General features: G+C 44.9%; 1 protein-coding gene across 3 annotated transcripts in view; it reads right to left on the bottom strand.

Annotated features, from left to right (window-relative positions):
- Positions 1 to 1,818: 1,818 nt before the first annotated feature.
- Positions 1,819 to 23,322, bottom strand: part of Angel1 (angel homolog 1) — a 36,227-nt gene continuing 14,723 nt past the window's right edge. For all 3 annotated transcript variants that reach the window (XM_048449271.3, XM_048449272.3, XM_048449273.3), the window contains 9 exons: positions 22,606 to 23,181; positions 21,555 to 21,781; positions 21,069 to 21,138; positions 19,981 to 20,414; positions 17,528 to 17,654; positions 16,725 to 16,835; positions 7,568 to 7,637; positions 5,348 to 5,511; positions 1,819 to 3,731 (listed from right to left, as the gene is read on the bottom strand). In XM_048449271.3, coding sequence (XP_048305228.1) covers positions 3,571 to 3,731; positions 5,348 to 5,511; positions 7,568 to 7,637; positions 16,725 to 16,835; positions 17,528 to 17,654; positions 19,981 to 20,414; positions 21,069 to 21,138; positions 21,555 to 21,781; positions 22,606 to 23,181 — 1,940 coding nt within the window. In that variant the 3' untranslated portion in view covers positions 1,819 to 3,570. The remainder of the gene's footprint in view (positions 3,732 to 5,347; positions 5,512 to 7,567; positions 7,638 to 16,724; positions 16,836 to 17,527; positions 17,655 to 19,980; positions 20,415 to 21,068; positions 21,139 to 21,554; positions 21,782 to 22,605; positions 23,182 to 23,322) is intronic.

The following is a 23,322-nucleotide window of genomic DNA, read 5'->3' as shown; positions in this document are numbered from 1 at the left end:
GGGGGCCCTGGGTCCCAGACAGCGTGTTCCTGGTTGAAACTGTAGAGATGGGCTTTCATGCCCTGGGAAAAGAGAAACTGCGGTGTAGATTACTTAACATACCAAAACCCCGTTCTCCAGGGGCTCACTACATACCAGCACAGGAACTGGAAAGGAAAAGCGGAAGAAGCTGGTTGACCGGATCCCTTCCCTTCCCTCTAGCTGAAAGCTATTTCTGAGCTCTTCCAGGCCCCTGTCCTACAGGGCAACCTGCAAGAAAGCCTGGCTCCCCTGTTCCTCTGGGAAGGCTATGTCTGAGGAGCGTAAATCGGCAAGAAATTAAGCCAAGCTTCAAGACTCTGAGCTTGTGGCTGGGTGAAAGAGTTGTCAAGGCCACACCCCGACTGCCGTCTAGTGGGAAGGGGAAATCGCTCCATAAAGTGTTTGTTGTGCAAGCCTGAGGACCTGAGTTGGATCCTTAAAGCCAACGTAAGACTGGGCATGCCGGCACATTCTTGTAATCCCAGCACTGGGGAAGCAGAAGGGATCCCTGGAGCTTACTGCCCAGCCAGTCTAGACTACTTTATAAGTCCTAAGCCATTGAATGGCCCTGTCTCAAAAAACAGGGTAGATAGATCCTGAAGGATGGCACCCACAGTTGGTCTCTGATCGCCACATGCATGTGCACACATTCACAAGCATCCATGCACACGCGCACCCACCTGAACATGCGCCCACGCATACACACACACATTAAGTGGAAGCTCAGTATAAACTGCTAACCAACATTCTGAGTGTGTGTTTAGGGATTGAGGCACTGGGGGACCCTCCATGCAGGGAACAAAGTGCACTAGAACTGTAACTCAAAGCCTGGAGCTTTCAAAGACTTCCCAGCCCATCTGACCTTCCTGGGAACAACCATCCTCCCCAGTCTACCAGAATTTTTTGGGCATTCTTAGCATCCCTTTCTTGCCGCGGCACTAGCAACACAAACCTAAACCCACCTTGGAAGTACTCTTTCAACTTCCTTTCACCAAAGGATGCAAACTGAAAGGCGGAGGGAGTCAGTGACTTACCTACTCATCAACCAAACTGGCCAAGGTAAGGCACCCTAATCCAAATCCCTGGATAAAGTTGCTTTCTCTTAAATCAGTGGATTCTGGCGCCAGCAGCTCTAAATAATGCCAGGTCCCTGGGGAGATTGAGTACAGGGCTGACAAGCTGTGGAGGTAAGAAAGAAAACCACAGCTCATCTCACGAGGCCTTGGCTTGGTGTAGTGCATATGAAGACCAGAGAAGGACATAAGTACTGGCAGTTAGGCCCGGCAAGGAAGAGAAGTGTTTCCAACGACAGATGGCCACGGCTCAACCCTGGCTCCGACTACAAGAGATGATCAGAAATAGATACCCGGCAAGGGGCATCTGCCACACACATCATGCCTCACGCAGCTGCCACTGCTTTGACCAGGAACATCCCACTTTCCACACCGATCCATCTGCAAGTCTACAATCTACGAGATGCAAAGCAGCAGATGGAGTAAGAGTGAAAAGCAGCTAAATTAGAGCCCTTCTCTTCTCACGGGGGACAGAGAAGGCAGCTGTACCCTGCAAAGGGCAGGGTGGGGGACTTCATTCAAGCCCTGTTCCTCCCAAGCCCCAGAGCAGAGGGAAGAATACGGGCAGATGGCAGGATTTTCTGTTCTCCATTTAGATCCCAAGGCCCCATCCTCACTTAAGGCCCCACCCCCAGGATCCCCAGACCCTCTCTCTGCCCTCCACATCTCCAACCTTCTCTTAAACCCCATGCCTCTCAGAGTCCTAAGGAAAAGACCAACAATGCAAGTGGCAATGATAAGCCTTTATTTGGATAAACGTTGCCTGGTTCTGCCGGCTACAGAGTGCAGTTTAAATGCCATTTAAACCCCCACACTTCATTTCTAAAACAGAAACAATTAAGAAACAAGGAAAAGATAAACCATCAAACTCTGGCCCTCCCGCTTCCTTAGCAGCTGAACCTGTATTTCCTGGCAGAGGGAACAGTCATTGGCCCTTCTCCCCAGAACCAACGGGGCATGGTCGTGAAACCATCTCAGGGGGTGCCCAGAAAGAGATGGTGAAAAGTGGGCTGTGGACAGACGGGCCTGGGGCTCAGACAGGCATACATCCAGTACCCAGAAAACAAAGCTTAAAAGTAGACACACACAGGAAAAGGAGTTCCCCAGAGCCTGAGCTTGGGAAGCTGAGAGTCAGCAATGTGCAGCATTCCAGCCAGGTCTTTGGCTTTCAGAGAAAGGAAAGAACGTACGTCTGACCCATCATCCCTAGCCACAGCCTCTCAGCCACTCCCTCCTCTCCAGGGGAAATGGAGCAGACAACCAACAAGGGCAGATACTGAGTTAAAGCTATGTGAAGGATCTGGCCCAAGGACACCTTAGACTATAACCCCAGCAATGAGTAAGGCATGCAGGTGACATGGTATGGGCTATGAGGGTCTTGAGAGGGTAGGGGTCCCATGTTTGGGGAGGAAAGGCAGAGCAAATATGCAAGCACTGCCACCCTGAGTTTGCACAAAGCTAGGCTTCTGTTCAGATGATTTGGACTGAGCTAAACAGCAGGCTTCTCTAGAGAGAAAATAGAAAGGAACAATGAAGGCGGGGGGAGGGGTAAAGTGAGAAGGTGTACAGGGGTCAGAGAACAAGCCCCCTGGGGCTCCAGTACTGATGAAGGCAGCTGGAGAGCCTCTTGCTCTTTCTACTGGGACTTCAACTCTTGCCCAGTTCTGCAGAGTCCAGTGAGACAACAGTTCCATAAAGGTCCATTTTCCTATCCTTAAAATGCTATAAACGTCACACCATTGCGCCAGCCCACTGAACCCCGACACAAGATGTCAAATTGCCTTCTTCAGAGAAGTCCTACCACATCATCAGGGTCCAAGGAGTTCTGGTGTATGGTGCATCCCTGAGCTGCTGCTCCAGGCTGTGGGCCAATCTGTCTCTAGAAATAACAAGTGTACCCAGGCTGCCTAGGTGACTGACTAATGAAACTCAGAGGATAAAGGGTCCCATACCTGCTGCCTCCCGGCAGCACACAGCTACTGTGTCATGCTCTCAACCTGCCTCTACCCCAGCACCTCATGGTGGCACATGAACTAGGCAGAGGCAGGCTGGCTGTGCTGGGCAGTCCCCCCTGGAGAACTCATACTTTATACACACTTTGCATGTGCATGCCAGAGCCCAGAGGTTATAAAGGTAGGGAGAAGTTAGGTCAGGGGGTGCCACCAAGAAATGGCCTGAAAGCAAATAACCAATGAGATCAATAACTCCCGCAACCCTGGTCATTAAAAATCAATGGAGGAGGGGGCTCTGGGTACATGGAAGGAAAGGGAGTGCTTTCCACCTCTCCCAGGGCCACCTAGCATGTGGCACAGGATTAGGAAGAAGTTGGGGCAGGGCAGGGACCACAGGCAGAGAACGTGGACAGGCCTGGAGAAAGTCTAACCACGGGCAGGAGGGGATGAGGGGAGGGACACAAGTTTCCACAGCACGGGGCATCTGCAGTCGTCGATCCGGTGAGCTCTTTCCCTGGGGGCCCTCATGGGGCAGTGACTTCCATGCCGAAGCTGGCAAGCAGGCAGAGATGGTCTGAAGAGTAGAAGGGGTTGGGTAAGCCATTGGCAGCCCAGAGAATCTCTTCAGAGAGGAGGGAGAGGCGGCCCAGGAGCTTGAGAGTTCCATCTCTATCCAACCTGTGATCTGGGCACAAAGCAGAAACCAATAGGTACAACAGTCAACAGCCATGCTACATACTATTCGTGGACCTCAGAGATTGCACTTTATTTATTTTTTTTTAATTTATTTATTATGTATACAGCTTTTTCCCTACATATATGCTGCAGACCAGAAGAGGGCACCAGATCTCATTTCAGATGGTTGTGAGTCACCATGTGGTTGCTGGGAATTGAACTCAGGACCTCTGGAAGAGCAGTCAGTGCTCTTACCCTCTGAGCCATCTCTCCAGTCCCAGAGATTGCACTTTAAATCACATTACATGCACACACACGTGCGCGCGCGCACACACACACACACACACACACACACACACCTGACATTCTGACTAGAAGGCCTCCCTGTGATAACATCAGTGAATAAAGACAGGTACAGGGACAAATGGAACACAGGCCACAGGCTCTGGGTCCAATATTACAAAGTTTTTGATTTTTTAAGACACATAAATATAGACTCCTTATATAAAATATGATTCTAAATATAGGCAATTAATTCAAACATTACAAAAGTAACAAGCACACTAAGCATAGGGCTGGCACACTGCTCTCCATAACTAATGGCAAGAAGAAATTGATATGGAATTCCCTTCTGTATGCTGTGAATATGTCTTATTTGGTGTGGGAGAATTGTCTGTATTCTGTCAATCATATTTTAATAAAACACTGATTGGCCAGGCAGGCAGTATAGGGAAAAGCCAGACAGGAAGGAGGGGCAGAGCAAAGAGACTGTGAGTATTCTGGAAGCAGAAGCACCCTCAGCCATTCCTGTGCAGACCACTGAAGAGGCAACATGTAACCTGCCCTGCTGAGAAAGGTACGGAGCCATGTGCTAACATAGATAAGGATAATGGGGGTAACATAAGTTATAAGAGCTAATAAGTAGCCTGACCTAATGGGCCAATCAGTTTATAACCTTATGGAGTCCTGTGTGTGATTTTCTTTGGGGTTTGCCGGTTGTGGGGTACCGGGCGGGACAGAAACCCCAACAAGCCGACCCTCATGTTACACTTATTATAATTGGTTAATAAAGCAGCTGATTTGACTAATAGCCAGGTAGAATAGAGCCAGGTGGGAAATCCAAGCAAAGATACAGTGAGAAAAGAGAAGTCTGAGAGACACCAGCAGCTGGAGAAGCAAGATGTGAAGTAACAAGCCAAGAACCTCATGGTAAAATATATACTAGTTATAAGAACTAGTTAATAATAAGCCTGAGCTAATAGGACAAACAGTTTGTAATTAATGTTAAGCCTCAGAGTGGTAATTTGAGAACTGGCAGACAGGAAAGAAATTTCCAGTTACAAGAAACAGAGTCTGGCCCTACAAAGTCCCTCCCCAATTTCTGCCCCTAGACAAGTCTAATTACTTCTAGTAATTATCTCTGTGATGGGAATAGGAATGACTGTTCCCCACCCCCCAACCCTGACACTGTACGTAGGTAGTCTGCAGAAAGAATGTGCACAGAACTGACGGAATGACTGCTCCTGTGATGCTCAGGTCCCTGAAACCCAAGCCAGGCCACCTACCATCAGCCATAGCCAGACACCCTAGGGTGGCTTCTAGAAACCTCAGATTCACCAGACTTACCAGCTCTATTCTCATTTTCACAGGATTCGGCTGAGAAGAAAATGTAGTCCACTGTCATCCCAAGCCCTAAGGGCATTGTTGTGACCTCCGGGCGGCCATGCTGGGGCAGGAAATGGGTGTACACTGAGGTCAGGTGGAGGCAGTGCTGGATGGTGCCTATAGTCCTACAGGGACAGAAGGTAAGATGTCAGCTAACAAAAGCACTTCCTCTGTGGCTTTATTTTTTTTATTTTATTTATTTATTTATTTATTTATTTATTTAAGACAGGGTTTCTCTGTAGCTTTGGAACCTGTCCTGGAACTAGCTCTTGTAGACCATGTTGGTCTCAAACTCACAGAGATCTGCCTGCCTCGCCTCCCGAGTGCTGGGATTAAAGGCGTGCACCACCACCACCTGGCTATGAATATTTTGTAAAGGATAATGCCTAATGTTGATTTCAAATGTTGCTGATGCCAGGCTATGTGTGGCAGTGTTAGAGTCCCTGTAAGGAGTTCTGAGAGGCTGTGTAACGTTAAGAAGATAAAGTTTAAGTTTCAGTGGAGCCACCAGGTGTGGTGGTTTGAATGAGAATAGGCTCATGTTTGAATACTTGGTCCCCTGTTACTGGGACTATTGAGAAGGACTAGGAGGTACAGCATTGGTGGAGAAAATGTGTCACTGGGAGTGAGCTCTGAGGTTTCAAAAGCTGACATCAGGCCCAGTCTCTCTCTCTCCTCTTGTCCCATCCTCTCGCTCTGCCTACTTCCTGTGGATCAGATGTAAGCTCTCAGCACCATGCCCTCCTGCCTGCCTCTACGCCCCCTGCCACGATGGCCATGAACTAATACTCTGAAACCTTAAACAACCCCCCAGTTAAATGCTTTCTTTCTTTTATTATCTGTCTTGGTCATGGTGTTTCATCACAGCAATAGAACAGTAACTAAGACACCAGAATACGGGAGATGCCATAACCATGGTATATCCACCAAGGAAATCTGGAGGTATGGAGCAGAGCTAGTCAGAGAGAGAAACCATGTGTGCTACTGGCAGCACAGCTGGAGAGGCGGGACTACCCAAGTCTTTTGGAATCTGGATGATTCTGTCATGAGCCCCACACTGCTGGCATGGAGCTCCAAGATCCCTGCTGGATCTTGATCTTTTGGAAGGGGAATATTTACTTTGTGCCATTGTTTTTTGGAAGTATGCAACTTCTTTTTGTTGTTTGGATTTTGTTTTGTTTTGCTTTGCTTTTATTATTTTTATTTATTTATTTATTTATTTGAGACATGGTTTCACTATGTAGCACTGACTGGCCTAGAACTCACTATGTAGCCCAGCTGGACTGGTTTCAGATTCACAGAGATCAAGGGCTGGGGTTAAAGATGTGTGTCTCCACAGGAAGCTTCCTTCCTACTTAGGGGCTTACAGTGACTTCAGAAGAGGCTCATCACTTACACTTTTAAATAGCGTTGGATCTGCTAAGACTATGGGGACTTTTGAATTTAGGCTGAATGCATTTTGTATTATGAGACTGCCAGGAACCTAATACGTGGGAGGAAAGACATAGCTTAAAAGTGATGTGGTTAGTTGTCCAGGTGACAGGAGGTAGAGCTGTGATGGTGAAAGCATGCCTGTGAGGAGTTACCTAGATTAGGTTGAGACAGGAAGCCCACCTTAACAGTGGGTGGCACCAGTCCACAGGCAGAGGTCTTGGACTTAACAGAGAAAGTGGGCAAAGCCTGGTGTTCAGTTTCTGTTCCTGACTGCAGGTGCACATGACCAGCCATGGCTTTGCGCCTGAATAAGCCTTTCCTCCCTTATGCAGTGTTTGTCAGGGTCTGTTATCACAGCAAGGAAAGCTAATATATTACTCAGTCTCAGCAAATTCCTGCCCATACTAATAAGTGGCTAGAGATCTCAGCTAAAATCAACCTAGAAGCAGAAATGAAAGCTGAGACCCCCTTACACTCCTTATCCCCATTCTCCATTCACCTGGTAAAGTATACCAGAGTACTCATGTGAGCCAGCACGTCTGCCGGGAGGTTTTCTCCCTCAAGGAAAGAATCCATGGGCTCTTCACCTGCAAGAACATTACCTGGCTTTTGCATATATGCATGCCCTCTGTAAGCTTACTAGGGAAAAGAGGGGGCTTGGCAAAAAGTCGTCCCCAGTTGCTTCAGCATAGCCAGTGAGAAGCTCTCCTGCCTGGACTGAAACAGAAGAACTGGAAAGAAGTTTACCTGGAGAGGACAGGCTCAAGTTCTGCTATCTCTTCCTCAAAGATACTCTCGGCCCAACCAGCAGGTCGATCTGTAGAGCCAGAGAGGAAAAGGTTTGTTATCCATGGACAGTGCAGCGGGGTCAGAACCTTTCACTTGCAGATCCCTCTCAGACCCTGGCTGTACTGCTCCAGAATGTCAGGGAGGGGAAAGGGAAAAAGAAAAGAAAAAAAAAAAACTAGTGATGAAAGGAGGGAAATGAACCAAGGCTAAAAACTTGCATTTTTTAAATGGACCATTCGGTTACGTGGTACAAAATAAAGAAGGAAATCAATCAGTCAAGAGTTCCTCCCACTCAACCCTTACCATTCATTTTTCTTGTACAGGCACAACTAATGCTATCAAATTTCTTTGACAAAATTAGCACACAAAAAGAAGTAGACTTCCTTATATATAAATGACAAGCATAATGATAAAGAAACCAGATGAAAGTACCTTTCACAATAGCCTCAAAAATTAAGCAAAAATAAAATACCTTTGGATAACTCTAACCGAGCAAGTGAAAGACACCAAGAGAGGGAAAATTTTCCCTTCTCACAGATCGGTAGGAGTAATATTGTGAAAATGGCCATCCTATCAAAAACAATTTAACAATTCAATGCAATCCCATCAAAATTCCAACACAATTCACAGAATTTGAAAAAATAATCTTCAGCTTCATATGGAGACAGACAGACAGACAGACAGACAGACAGACAGACACACACACACACACACACACACAAAACCAGGACAGCTAAAACAATCCTGAGTATAAAAGAATTGCTGGAGGTCTCACCACCTCAGATTTCAAGTTGTAAGACAGACAGAGCTATGGTAATAAAAATAGCATGGTATTAGAATGAAAACAGACATGTTGATCAATGGAATAACATAAACACTCAGACATAATTATGTACACCTATAGCCATTCGATTTTTTTTAACAAAGAAACCAAAATACACACTGGAGAAAAGAGCAATTTCAACAAATGGTGCTGGTCAAATTGGGTAACTGTATGTATTTGAATGCAAACAGATCTGTACCTATCATCCTATACTAACTCAACTCCAAATGGGTTAAGAACTTCAAAAACAAAACAAAACAAAACAACACACACACACACACACACACAAACAGATACCCTGAATCTGATAGGAGACAGAGTGGGGAATAGGGTTGAACTGACTGGCGCAGGAAAAGACTTTCTGAGCAGGACACTGACCACTAAGTGGTCACTGAGACCAAAAATTAATTAAGGGGACTTCATGAAGCTAAAAAGCTGCTGAATAGCAAAGGACACCATTATTCAACAAAAATGACAGCCTACAGAATGGGAAAAAAATTATCAATTTTATGTGTGTAATGTGTGAGGGGGAGGAAGGAAAGGTGAGAGTTAGTATCTAGAAATAAAGAATTTAAAAAATGAACATCAAGGAAAAATAACTCAATTTTAAATGGGGTATAGAACTAAATAGAGTTCTAAAAGAAGAAATGCAAATGCCTAAGAAACACTTTTAAAATGTTCACCATCTTTAGCCATCAGGAAAATCCAAATTAAAATTATCTTTGAGATTTCATCTTATCCCAGTCAGGATGGCCAAGATCAATAAAACAAATGACACCTCATGCTGGTGAGGATGTGGGAAAATGGGATACTTACTACCTGCTGGTGGGAGTGCAAACTGCTGCAGCCCCATGGAAACCAGCATCTATTCAAAGGACTCTACATCTTACTACAGAGATACTTATTCATCCATGTTCACTGCTGCTCTATTTATAAAAGTCAGAAATTAGAAACAGCCCAGATGTCCATCAACTCATGAATAGATAATAGAAATGTGGTACGTTCACACAAAAGAATATTATTCAGCTGTTAGGAAATTATGAATTTTTCAAATAAATGGATGGTCCTAGAAACAGTGGTCCTGAGTGATATCAGAGCATCACACAGCCCTCATCAGAGAAGCTTCTTCTTGCAGTAGATGGGAATTAACACAGAGACACATCACAGAATGAGACTTTGGAGCACTCAGTCCTAAATGGGATGTCTTTATCAAACCCTTCCTCTCAAGGCTCCGAGACCTATAGGGAGGAGGACGCAGAAAGATTTGAAGAGTCAGAGGTGATGGATGACTTTAAATAAACAGCATTTTCAGACTCAGCAGAACTGATGTGTGAACTCAGAGGCTGTGCCGGCAAGCACAAGACCTGCACAGGTTCAGACCACACAATTCCCAGCACTGAGAAAAGGAATGAGCACAAAGTGCCACCCCTAACCAAGAAGCTTTTTGCCATTGAACCATGCTGGGAAAGGGGAATCAATTTCTTCAATGGGTGTCACGGGTACATCAGCCATGCTCTAGGGCAGGTCCCGCGCCCAGGAATAGCCCGCGCCCAGGAATAGCTGGCCAACACACACACTCCATGGTTTTTGTATGTGCACTTTTTGTTTCATTTTGATAGTTTTTGTCTTACTGTTTTTTTTTCTTTTTCTTTCTTTTTTTTTGTCTTTTTATTTTTGATTTTTTTCTTGAAAGAGAGAGAGAGAGAACATGGAGTTGGTGGGTCAGGAGATGAGGAGGCCGATCCACAAGGAGTTGAAGTTGGGGGAGGGGAAAAGGATATAATTATACTATATTGTATGAAAGAAAAAATGTAAAAGTCCAGAAACTCACAACCTATGGCCCTTCAATTTTTGACATGGGAAAGATGAATGGAAACTGACCACCAGTATGTATGGAAGTTCTCTGGGTGGGGAGGAAAATGTTCTGCAACTAAGACTCAAGAACTTAGCTTATATGTAAAAAATTTTTTAATTAAATTATAAAAAATTTTAGCTCAGGGACAGAGTGTTTACTTAGCAAATGCACAGCCCTGGGTTTAGTCCCCAATATGAGTGTCATGGACAAGAACAAAACATTCTAAATTAAAATTGTGGTCATGGCTGTTCCAACTCTGAAATATACTAAGAGCCAGTGAACTTTAGATAAGTGGATTTTGCAATACATAAATTTCACCTAAATAGAATTGTTTTAATTACAAGGATAAAAGACTATTATGGACAACTTTGTCCCAAAAAATTGATAGTTCAGATGAAAGGAAATCCCACTTTATGTATCTGATTTTTTCTATCATTTATTTTGTTGTTGTTCCTCCTACAAATAGAATCTTGCTTTCATTATATCTTTTAACAAAGAACATTATATGTGACTATTACTGATTTCTGCATATTAATTTATAACTAGTTAATTTCCAGGATTAACTTAATTTTAATGCTACTGGCCTTGGTTGTCTCTCTTGACCAACTACACAGAGGTATCATCAACAAGTACCAATCCAAACACTTCCGTTTTCCTTTGCTTCTATTTTCTACTTCTTTTCTGCTAGTAGTGTTCCTGCCTTGTCCCTCACTCTAACAGGGATGCACTGAAACTTCTTTCTCTAAGCAAGATGCTATATGGGGAGCTACAGTGGCTTTGGTTTTGGTTTTTGTTCTCTATGGTGCTGGAAGTTGAACACTTTTCTTCTATTTGAACAAAGCATCTTGGTTGCAGGCTGTGAACTGTGAAATAAAACTTTCTACTTTTATTGGTTTCCTGACCTCTCCACCTACTGAGTGACATCATGGTCACCACCGAGATATTACTTGGAACGTCCACATTCTCATGCTAGGTCTTCACTTTGAGTTGCACCCTCCATCACTGCAATATACCAGACAAACCTCAGTAACCAGCAGGCTTTTTCTTCGCGTATTTGTTTATCTTTATTCTTTTGGTGGAGCTGGGGATTGATCCCAGAGTCTTGCACATGTGAGAAAAGCACTCTGCTACCAAGCCTCAGTCCTTTCTACTCAGCAATACTGGTTTGTTTTGCTTTGTGGAGACAGGGTTTCTCTATATTAGCCCTGACTGTCCTAGAATTTGATATGTAGACCAGGCTGTCCTCAAACTCACAAAGATCCCCCTGCCTCTGCCTCCAAGTTTAATCCTCCCTGGGATTAAAGGCATGTGTCACCACACCTGGCTTCTTCTCAGCAAAACTGTAAGGACTGTTTCCCAAAATAATTGGTTCTTCCCATGCATGCAGCACTGTGTACTAACAACACTACTCTCGTAGTTACACAGAACTCATGGCCTCACAGGTCGTTATCTCTACATGGCTGCAACATCTTCCCCAGGTCCTGTTCTTTGATGGAAGTGGCCAACCAAGCAAGTACTTGGAAAAAAGATCCTCAGTACTTGGAAAAAAGACCAGCTCAGCATACACAAGCTGGTGGGGCAATCTAGATTCAGAACTTCCCTGCCTGGGAAGCTGATCAGACAACATTTCCCAGAAACCTTTTAGTCAGCTTTACCAGTCATCCTTTGGCAGCTGTTTTTTCTATAATGTACTAAATTTGATATATGGCTTGCTCTTATTAAAAACCTGAAGTGGAGGCTGAAGAGATGGCTCAGCAGGTTAGAGCACTTTGTGCTCTTGCAAAGGACCCTGTTTTGATCCCAGAACCTACATGGTGTTTCACAACCATATGCAACTCCAGATACAGGGGATCTGACACCTCTTCCGGCCTCTGGGCACCAGGCATGCCTATGGTGCACAGACATTCATGCAAGCAAAACATTCATACACATAAAATAATCTCTAAATTTTTAAAAATCTGAAGTGCTAGGGAGATGGGTCAGTGAGTAAGAGTACCACAACACCAGCCTGAGGTGCAGGTGATGAGTTTGCAGCTCTATCACCCACAAAAAAAGTCATCCATACTTTTTAAAACTTTTAAGCACCAGGTGTGGTGGTTCACTCCTGTAATGCTAACAAAAGCCTGAGAGAGGAGCTCTGTGACTTCAAGGCCAGTCTATGCTACATAGTAAGTTTTAGGCCACCCTGGGCCACAGAGTAGAACCCAATGTAAACACACAAGTGTCCATGATAAGGAAGCACGGGGAACCTCTTTAGTGTCTACAACAGTGTGATAATTTGTGAACCTTATAAAGTTGAAATCCTAATTCCCCAGAAAAACAATGATATGAAGAATGGCAGCTTTAGGCCACAGGTGTGGGGTCCTCATTCTAATGCTAAAGTCCTTTTGCAAAGCCATCTATACATAGATGAAAAACAGAGATATGGAGTTACCCTAAACAACGGTACTACTAGACACAATGGGCTAACAAAAAACACAGAACCTGAATGGGCTACCTCTTTTGGAGTAGTTAGCCAGTGGGGGTCCCACAGACACCCAATAATTACAGGCTACTGCCCGTGCTCTTGGTTTACCTTCAGAACATGATGGTTAGACCCTATTATTGAAGTATTACCACAAACTGAGTCACAGGACAAGCAGAAATCAAACTGGTGCTGACCTAGAAGCTTCTTCCTACTGGTTAGCTGTCAGTGTGCTGGAAGGAGCTATGTACACCACTGGAGTCATCATTCTTCCCGAGCGCTGCTAGCTGAGTGCTTCTGTGTGAGCTGCAGGGACCAGCCTGCCAGGACACACCTACTGATGCAATAGTGACCCAATGCTATGGGAGCAGTGAACTGTTTTTCTGATTCTAGCTAAGGCCCACTTCAAAGACTGAACCACTACTGGGGCTGAGAACCTGTGGCCAGACAGGTCCTAGGAAGAACCTGCTACTGTTACTCTGCCAGACCAGTGGTTCTCACCCTTTCTAATGCTGTGACCCTGTAATATAGTTCTTCATGTCATGGTGATCCCAAACATAAAATTATTTCATTGCTATTTCATAGCTGTAATTTTGCTACTGTTATGATTTGTAATGTAAATATCTATTATTTCCAATGGTCTTAGGCAACCCCTGTGAAAAGGTTCATTTGGCCCCCAAGGGGGTCACAACCCACAGTTGAGAATCATCGCGCTAAACAGTCATTGATGGAATTTGTGTCCTTATAAATGTCTTGGGCATCATTTGCCCAAGACAGATTCCCCATCCATTAACATGGTGGTAAATGGGGAAGGGGTTCACTACGCTTGGAAACATTAGCAAGAGAAGGCTTTAATTTAAATATCCTACTTAAGAGTCATTATGAGGGGGCTGGAGCGTTGACTCAGTTAAAAGCACTGGCCTGAGTTCATTTCCCAGCAACCATCTATAATAGGATTTGGTGCGTTCTTCTGGCAGGCAGGCATACATGCAGACAGAACACTCATACATATAACAAACAAAAACCACAAAATAAATTTTAAAAATTTAAAAATTTAATTTAATTTAAAAGAAAAAGTAATCATTATAGGCCAGGCAGTGCTGGCACATACCTTAATCCCAGCACTTGAGAGGCAAAGGCAAGAGTTTGAGGCCAGTTTGGTCTACAGAGCGAGTTTCCAGTACAGCCAGAGCTGCACAGAGAAACCCTGTCTCAAGAAACAAAAACAAAAAGAATCATTATGGAGGCTGGAGAGATGGCTCAACAGTCAGGAGAACTTGTTGGTCTTGCAAAGGACCCAGGTTCAAAGGACCCATATAGCAGCTAACAGCCATCTGTATGTAACTCTCCTTCCAGCGAACCAGACACCCTCTTCTGGCCTCTAGGGGCACTGAATGTAATTGGTGTACAGACATACAGGCAGGCAAAAAAAAAAAAAAAAAAAAATCAGTCTTAAAAAAAGAATCTTTCTTAAAGGAAGTTGGGAAGATAAGAATCAGTGTTTTATATCACAGTGTGGGTGATGTAAAGTATTAGTTAAATGCTATGTCAGTCCTGGGAATCAGACCATCACTAGCTAGCACTGCATCTTCCTTTGCACTAGGTCACCCTTAAAGTTAGTGTCACAGACAAGTTGGCATGTTTTGATATGTAACTCTGGCATTAAGCTAGAAACTGTATCTGTTCATATATTTAAACTGGTCCTGTAGAAAACCGTTTGCACTTAGCAAATCTCTTCATTTCTCGTTTACAGTGATGCAAGTTTTTCAACAACAGCCTGCTCAGTACTGGATTGGAGGCGCTGAGACAATGAGGGGGCAACAAAGTATGTGTTAAGCATGTGCACTTACCCAGGCCCAGCCTCAAATGTGAAAACACTACCAATATTTTGCACTATTATTCAGTCATTCCCATTATAAAACTTTTTTGATACAAAATCTTGTTATGTAGCTTAGGCTGAACAGCCTTGCTCTCCTCTCCCTAGCCTCCTCTGCACCACCATGCCCAGTAGAACAATTTATTTTCTGCTTATAAAGTGATTATCAGCGTGTAGGTTAAAAGCCTTGGTCTGATTTGTTTGCTATTATGTTTCAGTGCTATCTTATGTTTCATTCAAGTGCACATTCGTTTTTCAAATAATCATTTTTTATGGTGTTTCAAGACAGGGTTTCTCCTGGCTGCCTTGGAACTCACTTTGTAGACCAGGTTGGCCTCAAACTCACAAAAATTCACCTGTCTCTGCCTCCTGAGTGCTAGGATTAAAGGCGTGTGCCACCACCACCTGGCAAAATAATCTACTCTTAATAAAATGTTATCCATGTGAGATTATTATTGTATATTTTGGGATTTTGTAATCTTAAAATTCTGAGCTGAGCTGCTGGCCCTAAATGAGTTACCTTTATCATCTCCTCCAAGGCCAAGGAAATGCTCTGCTTCTGAGCACACTTCAGCTTTCTACTTTCATTCTGAGCTCCGCAGCTTAGTTTTCATCTCCTTGGTGTCTTGCTATGTGCCTGGACTGACGTTTCAAGGCAAGTGTTTTGCTTTTTGCACTGTTTTATAAATATATAATCACTTCCTCTGTTTGAGAACTTCATACACGCATATAATGTGTGTGTCTTGATCAGGCCCTCCCAGCTTCCCCTCTTCCAACTCTTCCAATGCCCCCTATATCCCCATCGCTATTCCCTCCCAGTTTTGTGTGTTCTTTTTTTGTTTTGTTTTCGAACCCACTGAGTCCACTTAGTGCTGCGCTATGTGCATGAGTATAGGGCCACCTACTGGATCATGGGCAGTCTCACAGGGTCACTTCCCTACAGAAACAAACTCTCTCCCAGAAGCCATCTACTGACAATAGCTCCTCCGCTGGGGACTGCTTCATCTTTTTATTCATGAAGAAATAATCATAATTTCCATATATGAAAATTTATATTCCTTTCCATATAAATCTTTCCATAAGATTTATCTTTGAGGAAGTATTTATCTTTCTTTTCTAGAGCATCTTTTACCTGCCTTTGGTTTTCTATTATTCCTTTCTTCATATATTTTAGTATAGATTCCATAGGCCAGCTTTGAGTTAGCTGTTGCTCTAAACCAGTTATTGATATGCAGTTTATATAAAGGAAACACTGAGCACATGGTCTAAGTAATTAGAATTTTCCTTTTAACACAGGATTGTGTGTGGAATCTTTTCATTTCCACTTCTCCGAAGCCAGAGGGCTACACAGCTCTGGAAGAACCACCATCGCCCCCCTCAGACACTCAGCAGAAGGCTTACTGAAGGGCGACCTGCTTCCCCGAATAGTCACCCTCATGCTGCCTTTCAGACTTTTCTATCAAGCTGTATGCATTCTACTCTTGTTGAAAAAGCAAGAGAAAAGGGTTTGTCCCTCAAAAGGTGTGCCTCACCCTAGGGAAATACAGTGTAGTTCTGAGACCTATACAGCCCCAAGACTCCATATTGCCTCTGGCACCCATTTCCCTTTGTAGCCATTATAAATTCACTGTGGTTTGCAGCTTCAGATTGCCTCGTTTTATAAAAGATGGAGTTTACTTTTGGCTTTTTTTATATTCCATCTTCCTTATTACTTTGAAGTGGTTCCAGAGACAAGAAAGTGAGGCTATCAAAAATACTGTGATATCCAAATTGGAAGTTCTCCATAGGAGCAAGTTTTTTTCTATCAGGTTCACTGTTACCTCTCAATTTTCAAGGCCCTATGATATATGCATATTCTCCCCTACAAATGCTAAACACATGCTATGTAACAGCTCACAAACACCTGCTAATTCCAACTCCCAGGGGATCTGATGCCCTAGTCTATCCTCTGCAGGCATCTGCATGCACATGGTACACATATGCACATACACACAAAACAAACAAAGCTTTTAAAAGAGATAGAAGACTAGAAAACAGGCACTGACAAATGTCAGGGGTGAAGAAAGGGGAGAGCCAAGAAAACAGGCTCCCTGTTACCTGGCTTAGTGTCTGTCACTCCTTCCATGAGAACCAGTCCTACTGGCCGCTGACAAGCGATGTTGCAGAAGCGGAATCGTAGTAGGAAGTCTCGGCCATACTTACGTCTCTCTATAAACCAGAAATGCCATACAGTTAAAAAAAAAAAAAAGGCAAAGAGTCACATGCTTAGGCCTCCTAAGTACCAGGAACCTTCTAGCATGACAACGCCGGAAATCTGACTCTGAGGACGGGGAGAATTTCCAACTTGTTCATCTCATTTAGTGGCACATGGAGGACAATGAGAAAATCAGGGGAGCTTGCTAAAAGACTTCAGGAGGTTACACTTTCTCTTGATATTGAGAGCAAGTTATCTCTTGATATTGAGAGCAAGAACATGAAGACACACCAAATCAAGAATGTGACATACAAACCAGTCATGGTGGCGCACACCTTTAATTCCAGCAATGGGGAGGCAGATGCAGGTGGATCCCTGAGTTGGAGGCCAGCTTGGTCTACATAGTGGGTTCCAGGACATCCAGGACTACACAGAGAAACCATCTCACCCCCCCACCCCCAAAAAAGAAGAATGGACATGTGAGAGCTGAAGAGAGGGCTTGATCGTTAAAAACACAAGTTACTCTTGCAGAAGACTCATGCTTGGTTCCCAGCACCCACGTGACAGCTTACAACCATCTGTTAACTCTAGTGCCATGGGGTCTGAGGCCTTCCTCTAGCCTCTGCAAGCACCAGGCACACACATGGTAGATACAGAAACATACCAGCAATAAAACACTTAAACAAACAAAAGCATATGTGTTTACCTGATTTCTTGGGATGACAGGAGGTGACATACTGACAGCAATCAGTGATGCCCAGGGAGCTGGGCCATAGTGGGGCCTGCAGCTTCCTCTGGTAAAGCTGATGAGAGAAGTCTTCCTGTCCAGAAACCTACAAGAAAGAGCAAGGTGGGGATGAGGAAGCTAAGACAGAAAAAGGAAATGATTCATGTTTGGGGGCATTTGAACAAGTACAAACACACACAATCAGACAGTGTAAACATGAAATGAGCAAGCCATGTAAATCTCAGGGGAAGGTAACAATAAGGAACTAGTTATAACATTACATTCTCACTAAAAACACGTCCATGTCCATGGGATAGGAAAGAATGAAAAGAGCAAAGAGTAAAGTCCAGGAAAACAGAACTGTATGAGCATGTGGTCCTAAGATTCACCTCAAAGATCTATGCAGTCCTCCACCAGGGAAGATGCAGGTTTATCCTGTCATCCCCAACTCTACATCTTCTAGATCAAAGTCAATTCCTTGAGTCTACTATTGGGAAACCACAGGGTAAAACCAAATGGAAATGCACCGAACACTTTACCGTATCTATGTCACCATCCTCAGTCAAAGTCATGAGCAGCCTGGGAACGGACAGAGCGTACAGGGGAAACGTTCAGCAATATCAGTTATCTGCATATCCCCAATGTGGGCAGCAAAATTCCATATATTCATTTAACAACAAATATTTAAATGCCAACTATGCGCAAGGGACTGAGATAAACTTGTGGCATAAGCCCTCTGCCATGAAAGGGCATAAACATTGTCTATAATCCAGAGTAAAAAGACTTGGAACTGAATGGCTGCGACTTGAGACAAGTTACTCAATGTTCTTTAAGTTAATACCCTTCACTAGGAAATGGGACATTAATACCATAATACAATAAAAATCTTATACTAATAATAACTACTACCAATTACTGACTATTCCTGTGAACAAAGCACTGGAAACTTTTCATATGATCATAAAGCATCTACTATTGGTCCCATTATATTCTCGGTGTACAGATGAAGCAAAGAGGGCTTGAGAAAGTTCCCTAACTTGCCCAAGATGGCAGAGCAGGAATTTGAATTCAGGGCTGTCTGGTTTCAAAACAAGTGATCTCACAGCCCATGTCTAACAGGGCCTGTCGTTTGGCAGGCACTGAACAAATTCTTCTGCCCCTGAGCTTCTTGAAGACAGCTCCTTTAGAGCAGGCTAATGCCCTGCTCTTGGCAACCAGGACATTGCCAGCACTTAAGTAACCTCATTAAAATAAAAGTCCAAGTACTCAATAATAGTTCAGCCATTTTGTGTCCCCTCTCCATTGGGCTGTGCCAAAGATTAAGCAATAAGCTGAACCAGGAGAGACCAAACAGGAACGAAGAGATTAAGTAATATACAATAAAGTCAGCATGAGCTGGTAACACTGTGAGCTATTTATGCTACCAATATTTGGCAGCTGTAAAAAAATTAGATTGGTGGCGGTGCACGCCTTTAATTCCAGCACTTGGGAGATAGAGGAGGCAGATCTCTGTAAGTTCTAGATCAGTCTGGTCTATAGAGTGAGTTCCAGGACAGGCTCCAAAGCTATAAAGAGAAACTCTGTCTCAAAAAACAAACAAACAAACAAAAAAAGATTCAAATGCAAACTGATTGAAAGAAAAAAAAAGTCCTTAACAAAAACAATACTGCACTGTGTTTATAAAACAAATATGGTAGACTTACACATCTCCTGTGGTGTGGTCACAGAACAGTACCAAAGGCTAAACCACCTGGTTACCATTCTTGAGCCCTCCACTAACTGCATGACCTAAACAAAATGCTTTAGTTCATGCACTTGTTAAAGTGGAAACAGTGATAGAAACAGTGAAAATTAGAGCTGATACATATAAAGTGCTCAAAAGAGTACTTGAGGCACAGTTAAGAGCTTAACAAGTGTCAACTCTGATACTAATTCTGAGAGCATAAATACACACAAAAAAATGAGAGTGCTGCTAAACTTAGAAGAGTCATCACTCCCTCTACATGGACAGTAGGGTCATAAAGGAGTATTTTCTCTTAGTTTTTTGTTGTTGTTGTTGTTTTGTTTTTGTTTTTGAGATAGGGTTTCTCTGTAGCTTTGGAGCCTGTCCTGGAACTAGCTCTTGTAGACCAGGCTGGCCTGGCCTCAAACTCAGAGAGATATGCCTGCCTCTACCTCCCTAGTGCTGGGATTAAAGGCGTGCGCCACCACCGCCCAGCTTAATTCTTAAATAATTTATAAGAATCACTTGCAAATTAAAAGTGATAAAAACGGGAGGATGTCCAATGTGCCAGAGGTACTTATGTCCTATTAGCCTCTAGGAGTAGACTCAGTTATTCAACATCAGCAGCATAGTCCGCTGCCACAGAGGCAACACTTGATGCTGTCTCCCTCATCCATGTTCCTGCCCCACAGTGGCTGCCCCACTTCACCTTCCAGGCTGGCATCCCATTGTACTGGAGCTCTCCATCCCTGATGAAGTTGTAGAGAGGCGAATCAGGGACAGAATTCAGGTCCCCACACAAGATGATAGGGCAGTGGCTGCCATCTGACAACCTGGCCACCTTGTCCACTTCGGCCAGAAGGATGGCCATCTGGGCCAGCTTGACATCACCCCGACGTGGGTTGTAGAGGACATGGGTATTTGCCACACACAGGGGAGCCACTGAGACTTGCCCCAGACCTTCTGGGACTAGCGGCTGCAGCAGCAACACTAAGCCTACATTGTCCCGATTGAGGAGCTCTAGCCCAGGCCGGAAGTACTCCACAGGGCTGGCACAGAGCAGACGGAACCTGGTGGGCTTGTAGCACACAGCGCAGCCATCCGTTTTACACCCAGTCCTCCTCTTGTAAAAACAGGTGAAGCCTGTAAGGAAACACCACCGCAGAGATGGTCAGAGTCGGTGAATCCTGAATCCCTTCTAACCACAGCAGCAGCACAAACGGCCCGCGCCTAATGCACTGATCCTGGAGCCCCAAGAGTGAGCCCTTGCCACCTCTGGGTTCTACAGATTCCGTTACAGCTCTAACCAGAACCCTGAGGGACTCGGTAGGGAAAGAGCAAGAGAAGAGTACAAGCAACACAGAGCAGGAAGAACAGAGGCTTGTCATCAGAGGCAAAACTAGCTCCAAATAGGAGTCCTGTGACCCAGTGGGTTATCAGCAATGTGGCTTCCCCAGTCCCTGGTGCCCTGAATCTAGAGTCAGACAAATAGGAGTCCCGGCTCCATAACTTATTAGATTTGTAGTTTGGGGAGTCTGAACAAGTCACACCAATTTTTGGAACCTGTTTCTCATCTGTAAAATGGGATTAATAACATGCAGCCTCATGGAGTTCATGGAGTTGGTTACTTCAAAGATTTAAAAAACTAGAGCTCTACTTTCTCACCCACACATGAAAAGAACTAGCCCACAGGCAAGGCTGCTGGTTTGCTAAGATACAAAGAGGAGGAGAGCTCTTCAGAGAGTCTGCAGGGCTGGAGGAGGAAGGACTGGCACACACGCTGGGGAGCTGCAGTACCCATCATCCGCAGAGAGGGCTCCAGCTGTTCCCAGTAATGGTCTTCCTGGACTTCCTGAAGACACAGGATCTGGGAAATTGACAAGGGAACCAATCACTCCAAAGGGCCAGAAGCAATGTAACTCCTACTCCCTAGGAGCAGGGACCCAGAACAGATTGGGGGTCATAGTGAAACTTCCCACAAGGCTGACTTCCCAGACAGATAGTCACCACCAGCAACAACAGGTATGTTAGGCTTCCCCATCCTGTGAATTCCCGTATAAGGGTACTAGAAAGTGTACACTAGGGAATCGCCTTGGCATCTGCTTGAGTCGAGGGCAGGCAAGTTCAAACCTATCTGTCATCCATATTGCCAAAGATAATCTTGGCTTGTCTGGCACTACTGCCATCACCTGAATAGCTATGGAATTCATTCTCCCTGAGCATCAGAAAGCAGTCTGGGTTTTCTGCACCTATGCAAGATGGCGCATCTCCCTCTTCACTCACATCCGGGTCCCAGTGCTGGAACTCCTGCATGAGGTTGGCAAAGCGGTAATTCCAGTTGAGGATATCTGGATGGCAATGCAGATAGAGCTCTGAGCTCTGCTGCATCAGGTCTTGGGCCAGGATGTTATATGACATCAGCGTGAACTGGAACTGAGGGCCATCCCCTGCCTCCAGACCCTGGGCATCTGGCTGTGTGGAGAAATCCTCCCATTCTCGCCACAGGATTTCTGCAAAGGGGTCAAGAGTTCCAGAACACATGCAAGTTATCCAGAGGCCAAGCCACTGCTACCCAGAGTCACAATGTCATGCCTGAGGTTCCTTTCTCCATCGCCTCTGCCACCCATCCCTCTAAGGGCATTTTTCGGAGCTGATAGTAAGTTCCTCAGAGCTAGAGATAATCTCCGCCTGTCCATCACTGTCTCCCCTGGTTACCTAGCACTAGCATATGCTCAAGAATACTTAGGAATCTAACAAGCTCCCACCTATAATATGACCACGAACCTCTGGGGAATAATGTCTTTTGTGATTAATAGTCTCCTGGGGTTAAAGACACCTCTAGAGTAATTTTTTATTCCTGTGTGCTTTCTGTCTCTGTACCTGGGTTCTGGTTACACTATGAGGCACCTGAACAGATTTAAACCCTATTTAAGCCATAGAATTTTCTTCACATTTTCACAGACTCCCAATAAATGTAACAAAAATGAAGGCAGTCACTCTCACTGAGGCAGAGTGGAGGTCTGCGAGCTCTCTCCCCTTGCCTCCACAACACCCTGTCACACCTGCAGAACAACAATGGAGAGTAGCCCGGCTAAGACGGGCCTCAGTTCTCCCATTGCCTAACTGCAAAACACAGACAGGTTCCACTGCCTCTCTGCACTGTGACATTTTCATCTGTAGTCCTGTGAGGACAAATGTGATGACCTTTAAGACACCCCCACCCCCCACCCTCAATATCTGACCCTGCAAGAGTCTCAGAAAAACCAGAGTAGCAGCAGAACTCCCCACTACAGGACCTGCCACCATGGCTTGCTATGCAGGCTGCCAGACTCACCATGATAAGGTATTTCCATTGGGGGAGGCTGAAGCTGCTCCATGCCTTCAAAGGGCCACATGGACGTCTCTTCCTGGGGCATAGGCTCCGGTGCTATGCTCCAGGCCACCATTGCAGGGTCCTCTTCCCAGTGCTCTGCAGCCATTGCGCCCATTGGGAGGACAGCACAGTCTGCATACTGGGGCCCTGTCTGCACAGGAACAGCTGCCCACAGAGGGCCCTCAACCTCAGCCAATGGCTCCTCCCCTAGCACCTCAGGGAAAGGCTGGTCCAGGCTCTCTGCTGCCTGAAGGTCACTCAGCTGCCTGCTGGACCACTTGTCCTCCGAGGCAACATCCTGTTCTCCAGAATTATCCATCAGGAGTGCCAGACTGCTCTCAGCCAGTCCCTTATCTGCAAGAGGACCCTCACTGGCTGTTGAGAGTGCCTGGTTCCACCCTTCTTCTCGCCACTGCTGTAGCAGGCCCTCACACTCCTCTTGGTCAGGCCCCCGAGGGGCCATGGCAAAGTTACCCTCTACCTGGGGGGATGAGCTCTTCGCCAGAAGGGCATTTTTTCGACATGTAAAGAAAGCATCTAGAAAGAAAGCCAAAATATCAGGTTATTAGATAACATCATTCATGCCACAGTATTCCCCAGCTGAACAATCATCACAGCCCTCTCACTCATACTGTACTACACAGCCTTCCCATCTTACTACCTGGAGCATCGTCTTAG

This window comes from Myodes glareolus, chromosome 11, assembly GCF_982192425.1.
Source record: "Myodes glareolus chromosome 11, mMyoGla1.1, whole genome shotgun sequence".
In the NCBI taxonomy this organism is placed as follows: Eukaryota; Metazoa; Chordata; class Mammalia; order Rodentia; family Cricetidae; genus Myodes; species Myodes glareolus.
This window is presented reverse-complemented; position numbering and strand designations above follow the sequence as displayed.